The sequence below is a fragment of the Pezoporus occidentalis genome, unplaced genomic scaffold (assembly GCF_034315485.1).
Source record: "Pezoporus occidentalis ecotype Australia unplaced genomic scaffold, CSIRO_AGI_Poc_V1 ctg21, whole genome shotgun sequence".
In the NCBI taxonomy this organism is placed as follows: domain Eukaryota; kingdom Metazoa; phylum Chordata; class Aves; order Psittaciformes; family Psittacidae; genus Pezoporus; species Pezoporus occidentalis.
In genome coordinates this window covers 5241617-5261732 of record NW_026913964.1, presented here as the reverse complement: position 1 = coordinate 5261732, position 20116 = coordinate 5241617, and the positions used below count along the sequence as shown (strand labels likewise).

Sequence of the window (20116 nt, the reverse complement as noted above, 5' to 3'; positions counted from 1 at the left end):
CTGCTTCAAGATCTCTCCTAAGAACCCAAACCCTTAAAATGCAGTAAGAAGCTCTGAGTAACAGTGGATATTCTGTAGGGTTTTTTTTTTCAGGCTCTGACACTTTATGAGCAATGGTTATAATGTTACAGGAAGATAGTGAGACTCTTTTATTTCTTCCTCAAGTTTTACTTATTAAATTATATATACATATGTATGCTGGACACATTCTTCATACAAATATAGTGGGGCAAATGCAGGCTGTATAATATATTTTAGAGTGAGATATTAAGTTTAAAAGAAAGCTTTCAACAGAATGGAAATCCAGAGATTTAATGGCAAACATGTAACTTCATGGAGACATACTGTTGTATTTTAGTTCAACAAATAATGACTAATAAAACCATAATTTTATGGAATTTATAATTTCAATATATACTGAAATAAAAAATTGATTTTTTATATTTTTTCTTTGAAGCTCAAAATTTACAAAATGTTAGGTTAAAACCATAAAAATAATGAATCAGTTATACCATCAATCATAAAGCTAAAGAATTTTAAGCTATTCTTTTTCATGTGCAAAACATTGTTTTCATTTCCATGTATGGCATAAGCTGAAGCTTCTATAAAAATATTTATAGTAAAATACAGCATAAATCTATAATTACATTTAATCAGTTTTAGAAAGATGCATCCAGTACTTACACACTGTGAAATTATTTAGAATCAGTCAAGTTTACCTCAATTACTGCTGAAGTAACAAACAAATGATGTAATAGTCTTTTGTAAGCTGAATGGCATATGTTCTCTCATCTACACAAAGCCCTGTAAATAATCTACAGGTCGTTAGTCATTACTTAATTCAGCATCCAAAACGCTCTTTTTAGCTCTGATATTAACGCATTATGCAGAGAGTACTTCAAATAACCATCAGCAACCAGATGCACTTAAAGCAATGTAAGGAAGTGTTACAGAAAATAATTCATACTTTCCATGTAAAAAACCATCTTAGAATTCCCGCTATGGAATGTACAAACCCCTCTAAAGGAACTCAAAAGTCTTTAGTTGATTGTCTTGGTACAGATCAGCAAAGAATTCAGTATCTAACATAAGGTGCTCCCCAGGCCATGGCTGTAGTAAAGCATCATGCAAGGTATGAAGTTCACTATAATTTCCATCTTTCTTCTTTCAGTTAGCTGTCACATTGGCTTCCTTCTGACGTAGTCTTTCTTTCTGTTAAAGAAAGAGATTAACTATCATTCTTGTTCATACTTTTCCACCTCCTCTCAAGTTGCCATGATCATTTGGTCTAGCAGGCTGAGAAGTACTAAATAAATCACAGTAGATTTGAGTTCTAGCTAAAAAAAAATTAATGCCCGGAGCACTAAAGGAAGGCTCAGAACCAGTTTGTTACTTACTGTGGAAAAACTGAGCTTGCTTTAGGTACACACTTGTAAAATACTTTGTACTTTTAAAAGTACATAGCTCTGTGAAGACCATTGCAGCTAGGGAAAACCAGACACATTTCAAATTCATGTGAATTTAATACCTTCTCTTGTCTGGAGCTGCTTCTCCAGACATGAAGTCTCCAATTAAGCATTATCTAGATTATGTTGTTTAAGGACCTCCTCCAGGCAAGTGCAGTCATTCATATCTTTGCCACCTGCCCTGCAACTGATATGCTCTGCTGGGAATGGAAATAATACACTGATTCCTTCATGTACATTTCCTTCCCTTAGACTCTTGCTTCCTAAAGATAGGGAAATACTGATGTAACCTATGAGCCTTGCACACAGACAAAGGTTTCAGCTACAGTGCAAATTACTAGTCCTCTTTTTGTGTGTATCAAGGACAAAAAAAAAAGAGGGTATGGCAAGGAACAAACTGGAGACTTAATACCTTCCACAACTATTCAATAGAGCAAACAAGACTTTGTAAGGCTTTGAAAAAACCCACACTTATCCATTAGACAAGTATATGCAGTGAGCGTCAATGCACTACCGAGCATGAAAGAAAATACAAGAGACTTCAGTGGAAATGGGGGAAGAAACCAGAGAAGTAGCTCTTATCATACTTTTTTTTATCTAAGATAGCAGACCCATGCATAAGCATAACTAAAGTAAGTTTTAAACTTACATGTTGGACTACCACAGGACATAAGCTTAAAGATTTCTAATTGGGAACAAAATCACTCTGCTAAATTCAAAGTAAGCATAGTACATCACCCTTCAACAACAGCAGAAACCTGCCGTCATTCTGAATGACAAGAACAGGCATCACAAACCCCTTTCTGAACGTCATATTGATGAACACATCGTACCAGGCTAGCTGTAGGATTGATTTTCTTCGTTTCAACTTTCTTCTCTGCAGTTAACTTGCTTACTAATTGCTGAGCCACTTTAATTCTGAAACAAAATACACAGAAAACAAATTGTTAGATTCAAAGAAATTGGAGGTGTTCTGGCTCTGCCTGGTATATACTCTGTAAGAACTAACATTTTTAGGCACATTAGCTGAACAAACTACTAAGTCCAATGGCACTTAATAAAGTACCAGAAGTAGATCAAAGTACATTTTTAATCAGAGAAAGGCAAAGCAAAAGGAGGGCCTGCCTGTATTCCTCACTGAAAATGATTTCTCTGTTCTTGCAGGATCTGGGCTTTATGGAGTATCTGGGTTTTATGGAGTATCTTTCCCACCAAAAAAAGCTACAGTATCAAGACAAGAAGATACTCCTCTGAAAAAAAAAACAACAACAAAAGCTAGCTTGCTCAATCTGTTGTATATAGAGAATATACTATTTTATTAGGCTGTTTGCCAGGGTACACCTTGTAATTCCTCTGAAAACCTTGAAATGAAAGCATTTATCAGTTTTTCCTTAATGTTTTCCCTGTTGCTTTACATGGAATTGATTGACCAGCCGCACTGATGCAGCAATAGGAGAGGCAAATTAGAGCGGGTTCTTTTCTAGGGGTAGTTAAACCAGTCTGCAGCTACAGTCCAGTCTACCAAAAGCACTACTGAGATAAGCGGAAGGAAGAACATGGATCTGATTCCTGTTTCTTGCCTTTTGCTCTTAGGGTGTTGCATACAGAACCCTTGTTCCTGTGAAGATTTTACAAGAACCCAACCAGAAGTTTAATCAGGAGGAAAAAGAGAAACAGAATTTAACAAAAAGGGACTTGACTCTCCTCTTACAAACAGTGGAAAGGGCAGGGAAGATGATGTGCTAAACAGTGATAGAAAAGGGAAGCACTTTCTTGGCAATCCTAAGACAGGATCTGCTCAGCTATCAGTGCCTTTAAAATGCTTATGCTATGAACACCTACTTTACAATTCCATATGCAAAATGCAGAGGGAAAGAAGTTGCAAGTGAATTTTTACAAGGAGAACTCAACAAACCAATTTTCTCTAATGCACGCTAAATTGTTCTTTTACTAGAAAAAACACGTTTCTTGGCACTCCTGAACTGAAAATTCTACTTTCTTCTCCTATTTAATTTTTTCCACTGGCAGAAATAATTGCTATGGCCAGGCAAAAAGTATTTAAAATACCATGTCCAGTTCAAACCACTTTCGACACACTCAATTTTTGAGGAATTTTGGAAGAAAAGCAAAAACGAAAGTGGATTAGAAGCTGCAATTACTGATGTGTACTTCCTTGCTGTAACACTAGCAGCAAACTAGATTCTTTTAAAAATATAGAACACAATCATAAGTTCATTATTGTGTTTATCAGTGCTTACTACTGGAAACTAAAATTTCTTCTCAAAGCTACCTATCAGCTGAGTAGTATTAGTGTCTCATCTTCCAGCGCTTAAGAACAGGAGGAAACAGTTACACTACTTTCAGGTAAACTTACTTTCAACACCGTTTAGCTACAACATTGATTCAAGCTGCAAGTACACAGATATGAAATTACGATTCTGTACATTTTAAAATATATCCAAAGTTTTCTTAAAACTTAATTAGTGTTCCCTGTTTCTACAGGCAAACGACTAAGCAGCAACACACCATTCCATCTTTTTACAATTTCGTTAATCAGCACAGTTTACTTCTTAGTGATGGATGATAGCACCCTTTGGACAGCATGTTATTCCTCACAGCTGCAAAGTTTATGCAAAGATGATGATGTATTTCAAGTGACTGTATTCAGGTTCAGCAGAATCACACTAAGGGATCATTTTCTAAACTCTTCCCTTTTTTGACCACATTTTCTTTTCAACCACATGTTTAAAGTCCATATTTTCATCTGAACAGAGAATTCTAGGGATTGTAAACTTTTAGACTTTGAAAGAAAAATTTGCCTGTCACTTATTTAGGCCTAGCTGTGTGTGTTTTATTCTGTATTTGCACAATTTCTGGAGAACTTTTTTTAAAATAGAATGCATACTTTGGAATACAAACCAGAAATAAACCAGCTCACTAAAATGATTTGAATTATGTGATATTTGACTTATAAAAACAGCAGATTTTTTTTTCTCTCAGGGAAAAAGCCATCACTTTGCTAACGTAAGATTAGCAGGCATCAGAAACATAAGCGCATAATTTCAAAGGAATGTAATTCTTTGGGATTATTTAAATTCAGATGGCTCAATTTTAATAAAGTAGTTAGCTCAGTAATTACACCAGTAAAGCACCTGTGCTATAATGGTGCCTTATAATTAAAAATTATTCTTTGTTAAACATGGACAGGGTACTAGGACTGGCTACTGCCCTTGGAAATACTATCCCTGGAATAAGTACAATGAAATAGTTTGAAAATAGCAAAATTTTTTCTTCCTATCTCAGTATAAAATAGCATGGATGGACACACTAGTCTGGCCACACTTTAGAGATGTGAAGAGAAACTGGGATTGAATCTAACAGATGTAAAATCAAGGAAGAAGAAAGGGAAACAAATGTCAACAGAAGTATATCTAAAACAGGAAAGCAAAAAGGGATACAAGTGTGTAGTAAAACATGCTAGGAAAATACTGTCAAGGACACTTTTGAACAGAGATCACTGCGGAGGACAGAGATCAGAAAGGGTGGTATGACAGCTGAATCACAACACAGAGATAAAAGATACGCAGGTGCTAATTTAGCAAAGTGACGAGGCCAAAAATTAAGGAATGCAGGTTAATTATGCCTTGAAATCTGACCAGCTGCAACATGTGCTCAAAAGGAAAGTTGCTTTCCTTCAACAGTGAGTAAAAGAGGTCAATATCCCTTAATGAATAAAGAAGATGTGGTGTCAACTGTGATACTGAGTAGTATTGCATGTTACCACATAACATGGAAACCAAAATTGAATGAAATTGTCAAAACAATGTATTTTAAATAGGAGAACCATGAGTCCAGTATCACATATGGATCTTTACTATAAGCAATGGGAATATAACTGGATTTTTCCTGCCTCTATGTGACAGGTGTTGTCTTACCCTATAAATTGGATGCAAATCAGGCCTCGTAAATTAGAAGATATTGGTGAAAGATAATGATATTTTTTATTCAAATTTATTATTTTTATTTTGTATCTAGGTACACAGAAACTAAATCTAAACAGAAGCCTGCATTTATTAATAAGTTTCCTTTATAAGCTCATGAAAATAATTTTTGTCCTCACACAAAAGATACTATATTATCAAGCCAGGGATTAACCAGATAAACTCATTATCATTTTCACCCCTGCTTCCCATTCAGCTCAGACAGAAGGCATGAGCTGGAACAATCCATGCTCTAAAGCCCCCAGTTAAGAAAACCAGAATCCCTTCTAAAAACCCAGTTGCTACTCATGTATGTTGAGGCTCTGCTGTTTTGCAAAGACAGGGACCAAATATATGGTTCTTTCTCAACCTCTTGATATTCTGGAATAATCCATTCAGTCCATCTGAGCTAGCCACTAGCAGATACCTAGGAGCATATAAGGACAGCCAAATTATACAGTGATAATTCCCAGAGCATGTTCACATGTAGAAACTTTCTTCATATGTTAATAGTCCTTCATGGGTTTTTCTAATCTGAATTTGTACTGTCACCATTTTTATATGGACCATGAACCATGAGCCTCCAGCCTGGTAATGCTGTAGGGCTCATTGATCAAATTTTCTCACAAATATGTTGCCTTTTTCCAATGCTGCAACTGTGAGCACAAGGAACTCCCAGCATAAATCCATAAAGTTACCTAAGGATCTTAATGATCATATTTCAAATATTTTCTTAAAACTCATTTATGCCGTGATTCCAGTCTGCTTTATTAGACCATTAGTTTAACATCAAATGAAATAAACAATGTCGGTTACATTCATCTTTTGGTTTTAATACAGGCAGATTTTATACGTGGATGATGCCCTATTCTGTAGTGTTTGACTAACTCAGGACAGTGTTCTACCATAGTACATCTTGATCAAATAGGCTGCAAATCAAAGACTTTTACTGACTGTCCTTGTCTTAGGTAACATATAGATGATGCACAACAGATGTAGAGAAATCAACTATTTGAATCAAAGCATAAAATAAAACCTGGTCTTTAAAAATATAGTATCTTGAAGCAAAGATTACTTCTTCTACTTGCTCACTGTGATATTGAAAATGAAAATATAATCCTCTAGTTCCTATGTGGCAAGTGTTTTTGTCAAAATTCAGTCATTTGTTAGGCACAAGATATTCTCATAATTAGCTTAATCAATGGTTAAAAATATTAAATATTGTATTGGCCAGTACTGCTAAGAGATTCTGCAATCTACATGTTATCTCTTATGATGATGTGGCGTTACAAACAAGGGTTCTTCAGACTTACTCTTTTCCTGCGCAGAAATGGAGTGCAATGAGCACAATTCATTCTGTTTTTAATAAACGGAAGAGTTGGGTAGAAAGCTATAGCCACCTTTAATTTACCACAATAAACAAAAATTAGGTGAGCACAGCTCAGTGCTTTTTCTTTTTTTATGACATTTCCATCTTTACCATTAGCTACGTGCACTGCTACAATTAGAGCTCCTACTTGTCAAAACTGTTACTGCATTTGTGGCAAAAAAAACCCCTCACCATATCTTTTTTTTCACCAGGTTAAGGTGAAGCTATCAATATGTTTTGTGCTAGAGATTAAATTCCAGAACAAAGAAAGCATTTCTAAAAAAGAACCTTTTATAAAAAGTACCATTAAAAAATAGGACTTTTCTCCTATTTTTAAGATGATGTAATTCTGTTCATTAAATAATAATCATGTCTTCTCCAACTACTGAGAGAAACTTTGATTCTCTTTTTCTGTTCTAAATTCTGACTCATAAAATCTGTTCAATCTGAAAGAGATGGCTTAATCTAATAAGGTAACTATTGTAGTAACCTTAGCTTTGTAGTGTAAGCAGTGTGTCAAATTAACAGCAATAATCCCTTTTTATATCTAATTATGTCATATTTCAAGGCTAACACCAATGAACAGCTAATGATAATATCTGTCACATTTCTTTTGCAAAACATACAGTCACGGTTTGTGATGAAACTCCTCACTGCAAACTATAGTATTTTTCTTAATTTATAATTTTTCCCTATATTCAGAGTTGTCTAGGAGATCCTCTTAAAACGTACTTTAATAGACCTTGAATCCTTTAATGGATTTAGAGAGGTGTTCACGTATATGTAGTTTTTATAAATACATATTTGTTTTTATTCTCAATTCACAGACATGCCAATGCAATCTCCCATGATGTTAAGTCCCTTGTTGCCAAAAAAAAACCCAACCCACCTTTGTTTTAGCCTTCAATTCAGTTATCATCTCAATGTTTTATAAACAGAAGGAAGTATAAAAGCAGTTATGTACTTGGATGCACAGACATACTGAATTAGAAAGCTGTCAACAACAAAACTGGGGTTTAATGCAAAGCAAACCAAAACCACGTCTCCAACATTTGGCGAGTATTACAGTGTGTTTCCATTAAGCTGCTTGTCAGAGATGAAGAGGTGACTGTCAAAGCAAATTTTATTGTATTGTAGTTGCATTCTAATATTGAAGGGAATACTAAGCCTGAAAGAAAACTGCCATCGGTGAATGACAGAAATCAAGACAATGACATCAAGAAAACCTTTCAGGAATATGGTATTGAAAATTTTCTTCATTTTATGTTTATACTAATTTATATATCATATTATGTATCATATCTAGTTTCGTTATCTATCTGTAGCTGCCTTGCATTCCTAATTGGTGTGCAAATTTTGTCCAGGAAAGAGACAATGACTCAACTATATTTTGCAGGCAGCTGATTTATTTTCACGGTAGGTTAAATGCAGGGCAGCTCCAGTTAAAGTGTTTCCTTTCCTTTAAGAAAAAGTCTCATAGAGGTCTAATTAGATTTCTACAGTTGTGTTACATTTGGGAGCCTAGTAGTTTTTACACAAAACAGACTCTTGCACCTGAGGCTGTCATTTAGTTCAAGGCGGTATTCTCTTTTTTTCTGAAATTCAGACTTTAAAGTTGTCTGTTACACAACACAAAGTAGTTAGTTTTTAGTATAAATTTTTTAGTTTGGAATCTTATTTTGACCTATTTCTACTGCAGTAAGTTTTAAGCTAATAAATTTTTAATTATGCCTTTGCCTAATGATAATTCTGGATATTAAAATTTAATTTTGACTTTTCAGAGCTGGAATTATTGAGAGACAAATTATAATCTAATACTAACATTCCTATATGAATGCAAACAATTAAATACATTTTTAGATAACTCTGTGACTAATTCAGACATATTTTACACTGAATTGATGCATCTCCTGAAATTTGCAGGCTAATTCAATTGTAAAAATGTTCACATAAGGATATCAAAGCCTCAGTTTCAGAACCCAAGTTTGAAAATACTGACACTGCCAATTCTTCGACTTTATTCTTTCAAAACAAAACAAGTGGCTCATGATAAACAGATATTTTTTATTAAATTGCAATCTTTAAAAATGCAAAACAAATAGTGCATCCAATTAATTAGCAGTTAAGGAAGACACCTGTCCATTCCTGTCATACTAAGGTTTTTAGTTACCAATGTGCACAATGAGTCTTAGTTTGCTTTTATGAACAGCAGCTCACCAACTCCTAGTCTCATACTTTGTAAAACAGAACCTTGAAATGGTCATAGCTTTACAGACCATTTTCAGGTGATGAAAATAGCTTTTCCATCACTCTAATCCACTGATTTCATGATGTTCTTCTTTTCAGTAGCACGGTACAGGACAATTTAAAATGATGAAAACAGCTCTTCTGACATTCTAATTTAATTCTTATGCAAGGCTCCTTATTTCAGCAGCTTATTGTCTTGACAAATCACCCAAATTCTGAATGTAAAGGAGGATGAATTGTTCTTGTGAGATTAATAAGACTTTGTAAAAATAATTTGAAGTGAACTCTGAAAACATACACAGCAACTGCTGCTCTTCATTCTACTAGTATTGCCTTACACTTACGAATAGGAATAAAAGTATTCATCAAAGCAGCTGATAAATTATTAGTGCTGCATTTTTATTTGTAGATTTTATTTATATAAGGATTAAACCATGAAAAATTCCATGTAAGAAGGCAAAGAATATAGCAGTTTACATCCAAACAAAAATTTCTTGCATATTGTATTAAGAAAGTTATAAAGTTATGTAGTGTTAAAACATTTGCAAGGCATTTTATATTAATTTTTTTTGAAGGGATCACTGTATGCTATCAGTAAGGTCCTAATTACATAAAAAGGAATGGATGTATGGTCTGGAAATAACTTTTTCTTTCCTTGCTTACTTAAATTCTATTCTTCCTAACTGCTTTTGGTACAAAACCAAGTTATGATTCATCAGAAAATATATCCCTGAGATGATCTTTGTCATGATTATAGCTACTTGTGAGTGTTCACTTTATACAGTTTTTGATGTGTAAACCAAAGTTGCATGTTGATCTAGACACATGGAAATAACAGATTCTTTGTAAGTTTTGCAGTTACCAGCTTCTAAAATCAATCTAATCATTACATAGACCATACAAAAAGCTACAATTTTCAAGTGTTTAAAACCTGTAACATCAGTAAAACAATGTAGATAATTGGAAATTTATAATTTCTACATCTTGTCCTTTAAAAATCTACTTCTATATGAACCTAAAAGCCCTACTGATTTGGAGAAATATGGAAAATGTAAGTGTAAATGAGTTTACTGCTTTAGCAGATACTATTCAACACATTGTTTTCTAAATCTGTGTCAATTTGGAATAAGCACCTGGATTTGTATTTCATGCTGAAAGTGATTAGTCCATTCTCTTCCAAAGCATGAACATGCTACCACTTTTTAGGTCTTTTCGAATTAATTGAGCTATGGTAGCATGGTGCACTTACAGTGAAAATGGTTTTTTCTTTGTAAAAGATTTTAAGTATTTTTATGAAAATCACGAAAATAACAAGGTTTTTGACTTTTTTTTTTCTTTTTCACTCTAACTAATAAAATCAGGAGACTCTGGTGAGATTTAGCGGCAAGTGGTTTGATGTCCTCAGCAGGACACCAAAAGTCAGAAGTAGTGCTGTAAATTCAGTGTGGGGCTTCAACACTGTGCTAAGTGTGGCCTGAATCTCTGGGGCTTCCCTTTGATGCAAGTGCAGTATATTAACTGGAAAAGCATTCACTTTTATTTGTCTGTACTGTCTGCGACAGCAATATCGCCTCATTTAGGCTAGTTCAACATGAAAATGCACAGAGAAGCAATCTGTTACAAATTAGCACAGCTCTCCTTTCATTTTACTAGCTAGTAATTGGAAGGGGTTACAAAAGTGTAATTTATCAGATTATACGTGTTTATCTTTTTGTGGGGACAGCATGCCTTTGGTGAATTTTCCTACACACCCTTAGGGAATAATCTTTCCTTGATGTCCATTAGATCTGAAAGAAAACAATGACGCCTGTGAAATACAGGAGTATAATTTGTTGGGTTTGAGAAGGAACAGTTTCCCAGACATCTAAAATGGTATTAATGACTTTATTAGAACCTTACCGTTCCTTAGAAATGCTTTTGCTCTCTCGTTTCCAAATGGTCTTGAAGTCACTGCAGAATTCATACCACACCATGAAAACGTAGTTTGGTGTGATCTCCTTCTCACCAGGCTTTGGCTTTATCCCAAAGTATCCCACTATTTCTTCAAAGCTACAAGGGAGGGAAAAAAAAAACAACTGTCAACACATAAGCCCACTGGGGAAACAGTTTCTCTGAGATCTGGCTCCTGATTCAGTAGTAGAGGCTGGTAATTAATGTAACTTCCCCTTAGCCCTGGAAATCTTAGCAGCAATTCATGATGAGTATAACTAACCTTCCAACACCTACGTCATTCCCAGGAGAGTAACTTGACGATGCATGAGCCATCAGAAAGATACGTCACACAGGCAAATCATGGACATTCAATTTTAATGAGAAAAAAATAACTCCTTGCATTTCAAGAAATGCTATATTGTATCTACTTCTTTAATTTTAATTTGCAACAGTCTATGAAGATCTTATTCTTCCATTTATCTTTTCTGAAGGACTATGGAAGAGTCACATGCCAAATCAGGAAAAAGTCTCCAGGCTTGGTTAAAAATAACCTTCAAATACTTAGGGAGAACTGGGAGTAGCGACAAAAAAGCCCACAGACAGTGCAGCAGTCAGTATGCAAAATTTTTACTGAAAATAAATCACATCCTTCCTCGTGTCAATAAGCAGATAATTTTATGAAAATACACTGCCAATATTTTAATGCTTTTTTATTTTATAACACGGTTACTGAATTGCTATGAAGCTGGATATTTTCAAAGTAGTCTTTTATTATACTTCTAATAGCATTTTTAGTGATTGTGCATTTTTAAGCTTAGTGATATGGCTTTGTATAAATAGCATTGAATGATTCACGACTAGTTACTTATTGAAACAAGCCAAAAGTACATTAACTTTTGCAAAGGTTGAATAATTCTTCTCTGCAAAGCAGATGGACCAATCCTGAAAGATTTATTGACAGTTACTAAAAATAATGCTATAATTTAAAAAGGGAACAGTCTCTTTCAAAATAACTTAAAAAATTATTTATTTTATTTAAGCAAAATAAAGTTATATTCTTCTTTACAGTTGCCAATAGATTCTAAATCTAGACCACAGGCAGTGTAAATCTTGAAAATAAAATAAATAAAAGGTATTTTAAAGACTTGTAAGGAGTCCCCAACTATTCCAACAGATGTTACTTAAGCAACAGATGAAGCTGCAAAAAATATTTCTTTCTTAACTTCTACTCGCATTTGCATAGTACACATTGCACGTTTTCATACAGAATTGCCATAGTTACGGTCAAGTTTTTTTGCCTTAGGTTGAGATTCAAGCTTTTAGCTAGGCTTGAAGAATGTAAGTAGCCACCAAAAAATACAGAAGAAATACCCCAAAATAATAAAGTACTTCACAAAGTAAAGAACACACTAGGCAATATACTCTGGGTTTTTTTTCTACTTAAAAGATGGATACAACCCTAAAAAAATTAAAATAATTTAGACAATCACATAGTTAGAACAGTTCATATCCGCTAGGCAATGTAATTTCTACTACATTCACATGGGCCAAATATTCTTCATCTGTTCATACCCCTCTACTAAGATAGCTGATCCAGGAACAGTAATATAGAAATCTCTTTTATCTAGAAATCTCTGCTCAGATTTGCTTCATGTAACAGCAGCCCTGGTAACATCGTGCTCTCTTCTTCCTAACAGAAGCCTTCTCCATCCCAGCTGTAGCTGATACAGTTGTCCCTGCTTTCTCCAGGATTCTGAATTCCTATACACTATCATTCTGCCTTCATCCTGACATGTAACTCCTCAATCCCTCTTCATGTTTCATCTTCAGCCCTTCCCCCAGTAGGTCTGTTCTGCTTTCAACCTGCTTAATCTGGCTTTCTGGGCTGCTTTCTGACTTTCAAAACTCACAAATATTTTTAGCAGTAATTTGAAAAAGTGAACATTTAGTTAGCAACTGAAAAACACAAACTCCATTTCAGACAATTAATTCCTTAATTCATCTGTAAATTAAGTGCATCTCCACACCTTGGAGAGTCTACTCTGCTCCAGAAAGGCTACAAACCACCCAGGATACGAAAGAGCCTGTGCCATAAATGGTAAGTTCTGACCTAGGTAGAAAGGAAACAAGCCAGGCGCCACCCTCAACAAATGAAATGAAGAGCTAAAGCCCTAGCTCACGTCAGTGAAGACTCCAGCCAATTTAGGCACCCTCTGCAAGCAAATAGCAACAATTCACCAAAGACTTGAACTGCATTTGGGAAATGCCTATCTCTCCTTTCCTGATTGTCCAGGAAGACTAACCTAGGTGTCTCAATCAGATGGAATGACTCTGGGTTTAGAAAAGTAACATTAAAACCCAGATTACCACTAATTTTCCTTTAGCGACCACAAAGACAAAATACTGACAAGAAGTTAACAATTAGTTTACCCTGCTTGATTTATAGTAGCTCCATAGCTAACACAACGTTTAATGCAGATCCTTCACTCTCACAAAACTAATTTGTTTAGAAATACTAACTTATTAAATATTTTACTATCTATCTAGAAATCAATTTCTCTCCTCCTCATTTTTCGCCTCTTTGGCCTAACTAAGGCACAGGTATTTAGGCAATAAAACATTAGGATTTCACCAATTCCTCAGTATACTGCATTCAGCAGGATAAGGGCTGAAAATGTTCAGTGACAATGGAATACATTTTTAATACATGTAGTAGTTAATTAGATATTACTATATTCTGTTAAAACTGTGATTCAGTTCAATGTTGACAGTAATTAAAACCTCAAACATAGTACACTTTTTGGCTAAAAAATCAACTTTTTCCTGGAAGACTATATGAGAATTTTTCAGAAAGCATATTACTTCTTTGAAGCACAGATCCTTTTTCATATTTAATGCAATCCCTAGAGATCAATAATGTCTTTGACCAAAATAAACTGTTAGAAAGCACTAGCAAAAACCTTACCATTTTTGTGCATTTTCCAAACTACTCTCTTCTTTTTTACGTTCTTCTTTAGCTGCCAATGAAAAACATTTAAAAGATATAAATCCCCACCTTACTGCTTTAGAGATTCCACAGATTAAACATCTTTTACATTTAAAACTGGATAGGTTGTATACTAAGTATAGTAAGTGTGATAAAGGTTTGACAATATTCAATTTTTATTTATTTCTTGTACCCAAATGAAATGCACACCAATAAAGTGTATCGGATTTGAAAAGTCATTTAAGATCCATAATATAAAATACAGTCGTAGACATTAATCTGAATAAAAAGCAAATAATTAAACTTGGCTTTCAGATTTTTAGAAAAGAACATTAAGTTGTGTATGTTTATTTATTGTTGCAGACCAGAATTTACAAATTTAAACCTGGTTTTGCAGCCCAAATAATTGGAAGTTCAATTGGAATTGAACAGGTACCAAACACAGTTAACACCAACTGTTCCATATAGCTATCACATTTTGTTCAGGAAGCTGGAAAGTGAAAACACATGTACTAAGTTTTAAGTGTATGGTATGTACATGATTTTTTCAAAAAGCAGAGCAGAGTTTGAAATATGATTAGTCAATCTGAGCCCCTCTGTTACAGAATCCTCATACAAAGTACTTAAAAGAATTTGATTTTCAAAGAATGGGCATTTCTACTTTTGAAAACGTTTTCTGAGCTGGGTACTTAAGCAAAAGCATTATTTTTTATTAAACTGTTGATCATTTTTTCTTAATACAGTGGAGCAACTTTAGCTGCGGCAGAATACCATGCAAGTAAAATAATACTAACACAGAAGTTATTCCTACCCCACATCAGAAGAATCCTGTGAGCACAAATGTTAATATAAACAGAATTCAGACACTTCTTTATACAAAGATAAAGAACTGTATCTTTTTGCTGTCCCGTCTATAAGAGTGAATTGTCTAGTTGAAATACAGTTACAAACTTGAGTTCACAGACAAGGCCACTGCAAAATTTATCCAGAAAGCTTCCATTTTGTTACAAGGCTACTGACACATAGGTTTGTACAAAGAGACAGTTAAAATAATTTAAAAACTGGATTACTTCAGAATATTTCTTGTTAGCAAAAGAAATTAATTTCAACTCATATGTTTTCCTATATTGAGCAAGAGTTCTGGAGATACTTATTCAGGTTATTTCAGCATGACAAAAGCTAGAAAGAACACTGAGTGGCCTTTGCAAGGAAAATGATTAATTCTATACCATTAAATTCTCCGCCTCAAATCTTGGTGGCAAGTCAGCTACAACTGAAATAGGTAAGGCAGCTCTGATTTACTGCTTTCATCTTAGGCTCCTGAGAAATTCAGCTAACGTTAACCTACTGTACTTAATTTATTATTTCCACAGCCTTTTCTTTTTATATCATTAAAAATAAAAAATATGGGTTGGAATTCTGATGGTTCATCATGACACAAAATTAACTACATATAGAAAACCAAGAATGGTTAAAAGCTGAACTGTGTATAAAACTTTATGATTCCATTAATAATTCCTTTCTGGTTAAGGAAATGAAAAATTATTAGGTAAGGCAAATCTCCCAACATTCACAGCTACAACAGAAACTGAATATCCTCAGGCCCCTGCACATGAACAAGAACACAATAACTAACAAGGACTTAATGTATGCTTATACATTTATAGTTAGAAGATAAGACCTGACTTACTAGCTTTTATTCTTCTAAGAAAAAAATAAGGTAAGATACAGGAAAGAGATTTTTAATTTGTTATAGAAAGTAGAAAAAAGGTGTGACTTCTAGGAAGGAATACACAAAGTTTACATGAATATAATAGTGTGTGTGTTTGTGTAGTAATATAAGGAAAAAAAGAAGGAAGAAAATAACAGTCTTTTCCATATTTTTAACTGTAAAAGTCTGCTAAGGAACTGCTTAAAAGCATTTATTTGAAATTTAGATGTTAAGACTTGCTAAGAAAACAAATTAACAACTCTATGCAACAAATTCTAAGTAAATAGGAGTTACAAATACCACATAATGTTCAAGACAAGAAACCAGAGGAATTCTCTAATCTTCCATACAATTTCTAAGTAACCTTCCACTCAGAATTCTGCTCTTTTCCTTCTCTCCACAACCTGCAGTGAATAACACTATCAATGCTCTCAGTAATGTTTTCCATGAAACTGGTTTTCCTCAAGAGCCCTCAAAACCCCATTGTCAAAATATCAATTATCATCTTAATTCATGGAATTACTGCAGGCAATTAAAATGAACTATGTAAATTAAAGAACTTGCACTTTTTTATTTCTCTGGTAACACCATCTTTGCTTGCTTAGAATTTCCTTTTTGCTGAAGTGGGATCAAATAATTCTTTCATCTGAGACGACATGTTTGATTTCAGTTTCCTCAATTTCCTTAAGTTAAGAATGAAATAACAGCCATACCATATTGGCATAGGGATTCATCTAGGCTAATATCCTGCCTCTGGCAGATACTGAAGCAGGTACTCAGAGTTAAGGACCAGGACAAACACATGATCCTTCTTCCCCTGAGTGTTTCTCTGACTCTGTAGTTTATACAAAATGCTTCCTGCACTGGATGCCATTTCAATGTAATTCTCAATGGATTCTCTCCCAAAAACTTGCTCATTCTCTGCTTAAGCTTTTATAAGCTTTTTAGCTTCCACAGATTGTTGTGGGAAGTGCTCTATAGCCTAACCATATCTAGCACATATTGTTTGTTTTGAAATAGACTCCTGGTATCACTCTGCTCTGCATACTGGAGAAAAGCATGACTGTAATCAACACTGAAATACAGTGACTATTGGCATTAGCTTTTTAATAAGCTGATTTCCTCACTGTCCCCATTTATTGAGCACTGATTTGGTTTGAAGCTAAATTCTGGTGCTTGCAAACTGATTTCCATTAGGAGAAAACTAAACAGGAAGGTCCACAGCAAACACACTCCGCTACTTGATAGGGACAAAAGGACAAAAATAATGCTTAAGCCTTCAGGCAGCCTTGAAGCCTGTGAGATGGACATGTTCACCTCAGATTAAATCTAACTCAAAGCTTACATCTCTACTGCAAACACACTGGCCTCAGCCTCTACTGCTCTGATGATCCAATCCTACTGCACCAAATTATTTCATAACGTAGACACAGGTATTCTACATTACATGCATACATATTAAATAGAGGTCCTTCAAAATTACTTCCCAAAAGCGGCACCTGGTATGGAGACACCCTTCTGTCTGTTGTTGGAGTCATTAGACTTAGCTAGCTCTGAAAATGACAGGAAACTATGAAATGTAGAGTTTGCTGTCTGGTCTCACGTCTAAATGGAAGTTCTTAATATGCTCTACTGTTTGGATTAGTTCATATCCTGAATAAAGTATCAGATCCTGTCCTATGTCAAGCAGACAATCTTAATCAGTGTATCTTCTTTGAATATAGATACAAAAGCTAGGATCAATTAAAAATTTCTGTGTCTTTCTACAGACAAGAACTTTGAAAGGAAAAGAGGTATTTACAAAATATGCAGTTCTAATTTTCTGTAAGACTATTCTTTTCCACTAGAGATAGATACAAACCCCGACAACCAAAACCTAGTGTTATTAATCTTTCTAGCTACCTCAAAGAATAAGAGAATAAATGGACTATGATACTATGAATTTTCCTTAGATATTTCTGGTGACTTCTTTTTACTGAAATGCAAAAATAAGTGTTTGAAGTCATCATTTTACAATGATTCTGAGTGAAACAGTCCTAGAGTGAAATGGTAACTCCCCTTAACTTATTTCTTCTACATGTTCTATTTGCTGAGGATGGACCAGCATGCCAAACACCATTTCAGAACGAGAAATTACCAGAAAATATTTATTTTTAATGGGTCTAGTATATGCATAGCAGCTTCCATTTACAACAGAACTGAGACCTCTTCATGGATCGGACTACTGAAAAAACGAAAAAAATACTGGATGATGGCACAGACTGAAAGCTGGAGGTCAGTAACTAACAGAGGCAAGCACAAAATGGTGAAACTACTTGCTCTAAGAAGGGAAGACAAAAAAGAAAAAATGGGTAGACACAACGGCACAAAAACTTAAGTTACTTCTGCCCCTCTAGTGAAAATTTTTAATGCTTATTGAGTCTGACTAGATAAATTTTCTGTTATTTCTCTCTGACCTTAAATACATGAAATCATGCAAGAAGGACAGTTTACAGAAGCCTACTGATCTAGTTGTACCCGTTAACAGCTTTTTTATTTTTTCAGTATCTTACTATTTTCAGAATTGAAAGCTCTGGCGCATAACTTTTTGCAGTGAAACAAGGAGGCACAAAATCACAAAATGGAATATAGAAACCTTTAGAATTAGATTTAAGTAATGTTAAGTTTGATGGCTTTGTAACAGTAGCAATGGAAAATTACTGAGGTGCATGATACATAGAGAAAAATATAAAGAGTACAGCTAGAAAACATACTGAGAATTCTCACAAGATAAATCGTTATAGTTGTGACATAGTTTTAAGAAAGTCTAGAAGAACAGGACACAGGGATAAGGAGTATCTGGGAACCTCAGGTGTCCAGGATGGGCTACAGTTAAACTAACTGGTAAGTAGGAGGATAGGAGGATTATTATGCCTCTGGTGCTAACGAACCAATTAAACTGGTATGAGCATCTACTGCGCATGCTTCAAAGGCTGCCAGAAGTGATGAAGATTGTTGGAAGAAGTAAACGACCCTCAGAGACCACCACCACAATCCTGTATGCATGTGGGGAACTTTCTGGAAAATTATGTAATCCGTACGTAGCTTCATGAATATGTATGTATGCCCAGTGACTATAAAAGGACAGCTTGTGTGGCAACGGGGAGACACACGTTAGGAGGAGCTATCCCCCATGTCTCCCGGCACCGCAATAAAGAATACCTGCTTGTCAGCTTGAAAACTTTGTTGGCAAGTTTGTTCCTGGAGTTTTCTCCGTATCAGTAGGTTTTCTAAGCATTCTGGAGCAATGACAATCTTCAGAACAATGAGAACACTCAGGCCACTAAGAGTTAGGATGAAGACATTAGAACTCTTTGTTTTATATTCCAAGACTGAGTTCATGTGGTTCAAAAACTTATGCTTCATGAACTTTTAGAGACTGGTAAATTACAGGCTTTTCTGTAGGGGAAGGAAAAAAAAACCACCTTAAAACAAGGGTTTTGTTTCCCTGCAGAAGAAAACAGGTCTTTTCTGGCTCATGTCTTCCAATCAGCCACAGTTAAGACAGAATCTAGGATAAGACAGACAAAAAAAAACAACAAAAAACCTGAAAACAAAACAGCCAACCAAAAAGCCAAACCAAACCATGCAAAACCAAATCAAAACCCCTGATGACATTCCTCTGTGAACTTTAGAGAGCCTGGACAGAGGCTGTTTAAATAATGACAAAAGATTATTATGACATTTTCTAGGCTCACAGGAATTCACCCTCCTTATTAGTCAAGACTAAACCCTCTTAAGAAGGCATGCTGAAAGGTAGTCATAAGATGAAACCCATCCTAGAGACATACTAGCCCTTTAATCAAGGGTTGAGGAAGAAAAGTATATCCTCCAGAGAGGTTCAGTTGTGCTGCCTTTTTCCGAAGTGCCATATTCTATGACATTACTATGTGAAGAGAACAAGCTCATCTTATTTTCAAAAGACCTTATTTTCCTGGTCTTTTTAAAGCATAAAGACATACCAGTATTTGATAACAGAGATCCAAATTCTTAGAAATTATCCATTGCTGATATACTTGGGCATCAGAAGCTGAACTCAGAAGACTCTATGGCTAAGAGTACGCTATATATATATCCATCCTCAAGTGCAATTGTCATACAAGGGAAACTTTTTAATAACCCTATTTAATCAAAGACCATGTAGAATGGAAGAAAAAAACTCAAAGGCCTTCTAGGTGGGTAAAAAGCAATATAGATGTTCTCTGGTTTTGTATAAGATTCTGGATATGCTTAAGCTCCCATGCCATATAGTAGTACAAATAACAGCAGGGTCAACAACGAGATGAATTTAGCCTTCTTTGATTTTGCTTTCAAGAGATCTGTTAACACTAATCTTTCTAAATAGACTTAATTTTTACGAAATCCTTTAAAAAACCTATCTGGACT

At 34.8% G+C, this 20116-nt stretch overlaps 1 protein-coding gene across 6 annotated transcripts in view; it reads right to left on the bottom strand.

Annotated features, from left to right (window-relative positions):
- Window positions 1-518: 518 nt before the first annotated feature.
- Window positions 519-20116, bottom strand: part of FMN1 (formin 1) — a 189289-nt gene continuing 169691 nt past the window's right edge. For all 6 annotated transcript variants that reach the window (XM_062619315.1, XM_062619314.1, XM_062619317.1 and 3 more), the window contains 4 exons: window positions 13960-14011; window positions 10962-11111; window positions 2300-2384; window positions 519-1212 (listed from right to left, as the gene is read on the bottom strand). In XM_062619315.1, the coding sequence (XP_062475299.1) occupies window positions 1168-1212; window positions 2300-2384; window positions 10962-11111; window positions 13960-14011 (332 nt within the window). In that variant the 3' untranslated portion in view covers window positions 519-1167. The remainder of the gene's footprint in view (window positions 1213-2299; window positions 2385-10961; window positions 11112-13959; window positions 14012-20116) is intronic.